General features: G+C 39.3%; 1 protein-coding gene across 6 annotated transcripts in view; it reads left to right on the forward strand.

Moving 5' to 3' along the window:
* LOC122688494 (histone-lysine N-methyltransferase SUV39H2-like) overlaps positions 1-5,406 on the forward strand; it is a 380,972-nt gene extending 375,566 nt beyond the window's left edge. For all 6 annotated transcript variants that reach the window (XM_043894502.1, XM_043894501.1, XM_043894503.1 and 3 more), the window contains 2 exons: positions 1,040-1,136; positions 2,888-5,406. In XM_043894502.1, the coding sequence (XP_043750437.1) occupies positions 3,641-4,879 (1,239 nt within the window). In that variant the 5' untranslated portion in view covers positions 1,040-1,136; positions 2,888-3,640 and the 3' untranslated portion in view covers positions 4,880-5,406. The remainder of the gene's footprint in view (positions 1-1,039; positions 1,137-2,887) is intronic.
* The last annotated feature ends 897 nt before the right edge of the window (positions 5,407-6,303 follow it).

Raw genomic sequence — 6,303 nt, forward strand, 5'->3', positions numbered from 1 at the left:
GAATGGGGAGCAGCTGTGACTGATTTATTTAAATACTTCAGAACATTTTAAAATTGTTTTTCTAATTCACCAGAGAATCATTAAATCCTTGTGGTTGTATACTCTCTTGAGCAGTATTAGTTTCTCTCTCATGTTTAGACAATTGCTGTGGTCTCATAGCTGTGTCTTTGCCAACAATAGCTACTTTTCTCTGCACACCACTAGACTAATCCTCATAAAAGTCATTTTTATGACATCATTCTCCTGCTCAAAACTTTCAGTGGTTCCTCACTTTCAGCCAGACTCTCGAGCTGGCATTCAAGGACTCTGCCGTCTGGGTACTGCCTATTCTTCAGTGCATATTTCCCACTGCTTCCTTTTGCAAACCCTCTGTGGCTGGCACACCCTCTGACCCCAAGAATGCTGCACCCTCTAGCCAGCATTTCATTTCATCAGCCCCAAGTGACTCTACCATTCTCTCCAGACCCCCTCCTACACACTCCCCACATCTTTGAAATTCTTTGTAAAATTATCTAAGCTCCTTTCCTCTCTAAAACCCACAATTTAACATTTGCCACAGAATGATAAAAAGTTTTAGAGCTGGCAGGGACATGAGTGGGGCCATTTATTATTATTTTTTTACAAGTCTCCTCTCAATCCTGATTTAGTGGAATTGCACTGGATTAAGGATGAGAAGACCTGACTCTACCATCTTTTCCACAGCTGACCTTGCGCCAGCCGCATGAGCTCTACGAGATTCAGTTTCCACATCTGTAAAATGGAGATATCTTACCTATCTGCTCCACAAGTTTGCTTTGAATGTCAAATGTGATCATGCATAAGAGAGTGATTCATAAATTATAAAGAACTAAGTGCTGTTAACCATTTCAGGTGTCCTGGTATACAGCATAGCCCTCACGTCTGCCTCACCCTATCCATGTAGTTGGGTGGAGCCAGTGAGGACTTAGCAAATACTCTTAAAAAAGATGTTCCTCAATTCAAGGGTATGTCTCTCAATATTTAAGAGAATTTCACGTATTGTTCATTTTATCCCCTTCAGATGGCTTTTGGGGTTGTGGAAATTTCTGCCTCCTCTTTCTGCCATATTGGAACTGGCAAGATTTCTCAAATCAGCAGGCTCCACCTGGTGCTTAGAGGTATGACCTTAATCTTTAACTGTCTTTCTCCCATAGAAAATGGTAAACAAATCTTTGTTGGAAAAATGAATGAATATTCACTTCTTATCTTTCAGTAAGAATATGATAACTTTTGGTTATTTATATTTACACTTTCAAGTACATCTACTCATGTTATTTCCACCACATTCCTCAAATACACCTATCCTCAGTGCTAAATGTTCCAAACATATAAACACTATCGTAAGTATGGAAACCATTCACTGATTACTTTTCACATTTCCTTGCTGGATGTGTATGCTTTAGAAGGCTTAAAAAGATGATCTGTCTGGTCGAGAGGCTGTTGGTCCTCAAAATGTTCTCATCTTTTAGCACTGAAACTACAGTAATGATTTGCTTCATTTGTGCACTGCACACCAATGACATGAGCTAATTGCATATCTACTATGAAATAATGTCTATTATCACATGCATAACTACACATTAACTCCATTGGAAGCACTGGTAATTACACAGTATGTTACATTAATGCCCCTGTGTTATCATCTGATTGCCATATCATTCATTCAAGTGACCTCTGTAAATCTGTTTCCACCATCACTTCCTCATTCTGGGCCTCTTTATGGCACTTTATAGATTATTAAGAAAACAATCCATTAATCAATTAAACTATATGGTTAAAACTATTTCTGGAAAGGAAGATCTGAAATGTGATCTATTGCATTTCTTTGATCTGTTTTTCATGACTTCTCCTTTACTTGATATACACACACAACTATAGATAGAGCTATGTTCCATTTCTTTTTGTGTGAGATTAGAACTGTTTTCATTTTGGATAGAGACACAGAAAGCTTTTGATTAAAAATTCCTTTTAAATTGGTCTGGGTCACAAACAGAATCACAGCCTAAACATGTTTAAGTTCACCCTGAAAAGTGTCAATCAGATTTTCACACCAACATGCTTAAGAGAGACAAGTTCACATTTGCAGCTGAAACCTGAGTTTTCTCCTAGTCAGTTTGCATCTATCTGGTTACACCAACCTGGAATTTTCTACTATCAGCCTAATCAGACCATCCCCTCTTCTTACAAATTCTGCTTTCAACTGCAAAGCAACTCCAGCCCAAGAGATGAAAAACCATCAGCATTTTCATAGTTAATGACAGGGCTACAAAACAGAAAGTAACAGCAGGAATCTGAAGCCAGTGCTTTTATTGGACTAACTAACGATATAAATAAAATGGTCCCTGACTGAGCTTCAGAGAATCACTGTCTCTTTATCAGGCTATAGAAAACAGATCCAGGAGGGCAATAAATACGGCACATAACAGAGTGGAATTAAATGATTAGGCCTGAATTAACACCCTGTTTCTGAGCCTCACTTAGTGTTCCATGGCCCCAATGAAACACTGCAATTCACAAATGCTCAAGGCCCATTTAATTTTTATTTCAAGCTAGTTCAGAAGAAGGGATTACCTATAACTCCCCCCTATTCCATTGTATAACTCTTGAGGTAACAACACTGATCCTGTCTAGATAACTGTGGGGAAAATAGAATGGGCCATAAGAATCACAGTGTCTATACAGAACCTTGCCTCTAAGAAACCACATTCATTAAAAGGGACTAATTCCTTGTCCCTGTGAAAGTGACAAGGCTACCTCTGATGGGAAATTAATGAATTAATTAAATCAAACCTGATTATTTTCCATGGTATTAACAACATAACAATATTAGTCCACATTTTTTTTTTTTTTTTTTTTTTGCTTTTTGAAGTGTGACTTTAGCATGGCAAAGAACCTAAGTCCTGACTACACAATGGAATTTAGTATCACCTTGGAGGCTAATACATGGTGGCCCCATTCCCCATGATGCCATACAATATAAGGTGAGTTCAACATAAACCCTCTATGAAGGAGATTCTGTTCTACACTTTTCCATTTATATTAACTCAATGACTCTAGACATTAGAGGACTTCACTACACCAGTGAAGTACTTAGAAGATGAAATATGCACCAGATGAAACTAAGGTATAAAAGCCACTTTGAGGGGCAACCGGGTGGCTACGGCGGATCCTTGCGCGGCTCGAGGTCCATGGGCATGAGCCGGGCGCGACTCCTTTGTGATGGTTTGAGCGGGAAGTTTGCAGTTGGGCTGGCTTTGGACTGGGAGCGGGAGGACCCAGGTGGTGTGGGTGTGACCTCAGTGTCAGAGGAGCAGACAGAGGTCGGGGCTATGAGAGGTGTGAAGGCTAAGAAAGGAGATGAGTGAGGATGTACCCCGATTCGGACTCACGGGGAGGACCAGTTCCCTGTTGGAGGAAATCCCACTAAGTGGGTACTGGAGGCGGTAGCCCCTGGCTCACGGGAATCGTCATCCCCGCCGGGAAGGAACTTGCGTGCTATTTCTGTGGTCCCCAGAGAATTCGGTGCTGAACGTGTGTTTGTGCGCGCGCTCCAAGACTGGAACTTTCAAGGCCTTCTGAAAGGGAAAGGTGTTTTCCAGCACTGCGCCTCTCCGCATGGATTATGGACTCATTATCGCCCAACTTTTCCTCCACTAGGGCTTGGTGTGTGCCTTGCCTAGTTTCACTTGATACTCTTCAGGAATTATGTAGAAAAGAAAAGCTCACATGTAAATCGATTGGAATCACCAAAAGGAATCTAAACAATTATGAGGTGGAATACTTGTGTGACTACAAGGTAGTAAAGGATATGGAATATTATCTTGTAAAATGGAAAGGATGGCCAGATTCTACAAATACTTGGGAACCTTTGCAAAATCTCAAGTGCCCATTAGAACTTCAGCAGTTCTCTAATGACAAGCATAATTATTTATCTCAGGTAAAGAAAGGCAAAGCAATAACTCTAAAAGAAAATCACAGAGCCTTGAAACCTGCTGTTGCTGAATACATTGTAAAGAAGGCTAAACAAAGGATAGCCCTGCAGAGATGGCAGGATGAACTCAACAGAAGGAAGACTCACAAAGGAATGATTTTTGTTGAAAATACCGTGGACTTAGAGGGGCCCCCTTCAGACTTCTACTACATTAATGAATACAAACCAGCTCCTGGAATCAGCTTAGTAAATGAAGCTACCTTTGGTTGTTCATGCAGAGATTGCTTCTTTGAAAAATGTTGTCCTGCTGAAGCTGGAGTTCTTTTGGCTTATAATAAAAATCAACAAATTAAAATCCCACCTGGTGCCCCCATTTACGAGTGCAACTCAAGGTGTCAATGTGGACCCGATTGTCCCAACAGGATCGTACAGAAAGGTACACAGTATTCACTTTGCATCTTTCGAACTAGCAATGGCTGTGGCTGGGGTGTAAAAACCCTTGTGAAGATTAAAAGAATGAGTTTTGTCATGGAATATGTTGGAGAGGTAATCACCAGTGAGGAAGCTGAGAGACGTGGGCAGTTATATGACAACAAAGGAATCACATATCTCTTTGATATGGACTATGAATCTGATGAATTCACAGTGGATGCAGCTCGATACGGAAATGTGTCTCATTTTGTGAATCACAGTTGTAACCCAAACCTTCAGGTGTTCAATGTTTTCATTGATAACCTCGATACCCATCTTCCCCGAATAGCATTATTTTCCACGAGAACTATCAATGCTGGAGAAGAGCTCACTTTTGATTATCAAATGAAAGGTTCTAGAGATGTATCTTCAGATTCTATTGACCACAGCCCAGCCAAAAAGAGAGCTAGAACTGTGTGCAAATGTGGATCTGTGACTTGCAGAGGTTACCTCAACTGAATTTTCAGGAAACAGAACTTATGACGATTATAGTGTTTTTTCTAATGTTAACATTTTAAAAGTATTTTGGACTTTTTTCATATTATCAAGATTATACACTACGATGATTTATAATTCATCTTTCAGACTATTGGCCAAATGCATTACTGATACTTTTGAAGAGAGGCACATAGGGTCACATACACTAATTCTAAATATACATATTCAGTGGTTAGATACCAAACATGAAAGGAAAACTATTTGCAAATCAACAGATATATAGTTGGAAGTCTATGTGAATATAGAGAAATGCCTCCTTCAGTGTTTGTTAAACTGATGATGTAACAGTTGCTAAGACTGAACATTCAATTTGCCATACACCTTGAATTTAGAGAAATAGAGTTAATTCATATTGGACAAATACACAAGTTCTATTTTTGTTATTGTCATTCCTGTTTACCTACTTACAACTCACTTGTATTTGAGACAAATAGGTGATACTGAATTATACTCTATTTTCTACTTTCATTAAAACATTGGTATCTTAATGATATAAAAAAAATAAAATAAAAGCCACTTTGAATACCTGTGACTTGAAATGGTGTATATGATGGAGGTATATTTATAAGGTAAGGTACTCAGGAGTTGAAAGGTAAGGGAGCTTGCAGTATTGAGCACTTACTAGATGCTTAGTGCTCGACTCTTCTCTCATTTGGTCCTTACAACATCCTATAAAGTAGGTATGATAATCCCCATTTTATGATTAAGGAAATTCTGGCTCAAGTAGTAGTGTGTATCTGCCCAAGTTCACAGAGAAGGTGTGACATTCAAATTCAGTTATAGCTGATTCCAAAGCTGTACCTTTCCATCAGTACTATGGTGTCCCTTGCTTAAGACTGCTAGTCTCACTAGAGATTTGACTTAGAATCTTCTAGAATAACCAGAGAGGCCAGCCATCATGCTGGGAGTCCTGAAGGGTAGAGAAAGAATCAAAGGGTTTTGGCTCTCTATGGTGAGAACATTTTTTTAATGAAGTTCCACAGCAGAACATTTTTTTAATGAAGTTCCATGGGATCCAGACATTTAACCAATTGAGGAACTCTTCCCTGGAAAGTCCAGCCCCCATCTCTTTGAGAGAGATAAGCTTCATCTAAATTATTTCATCTGATTGATGACTGTCATTTATAACTATTGCTACTTCTCTCTCGGGTATTCCTTTGGAAAATGTGTATAAGTTCATCACATATTCTAATGTATTGTCTATAGATTATAAGATAAAGTCACGCATGTATCTGCTGATACTTTTTAAGTTGACCTGTCTTTATGCTTAGAAATGTCTCTTAATAGTAGGCTTCCCTGCTAGCTCAGATGGTAAAGAATCTGCCTACAATGCAGGAGACCTGTGTTCCATCCCTGGCTTGGGAAGATCCCCTGGAGAAGGAAAT

This window comes from Cervus elaphus, chromosome 33 (assembly GCF_910594005.1).
Source record: "Cervus elaphus chromosome 33, mCerEla1.1, whole genome shotgun sequence".
Lineage (NCBI taxonomy): Eukaryota > Metazoa > Chordata > Mammalia > Artiodactyla > Cervidae > Cervus > Cervus elaphus.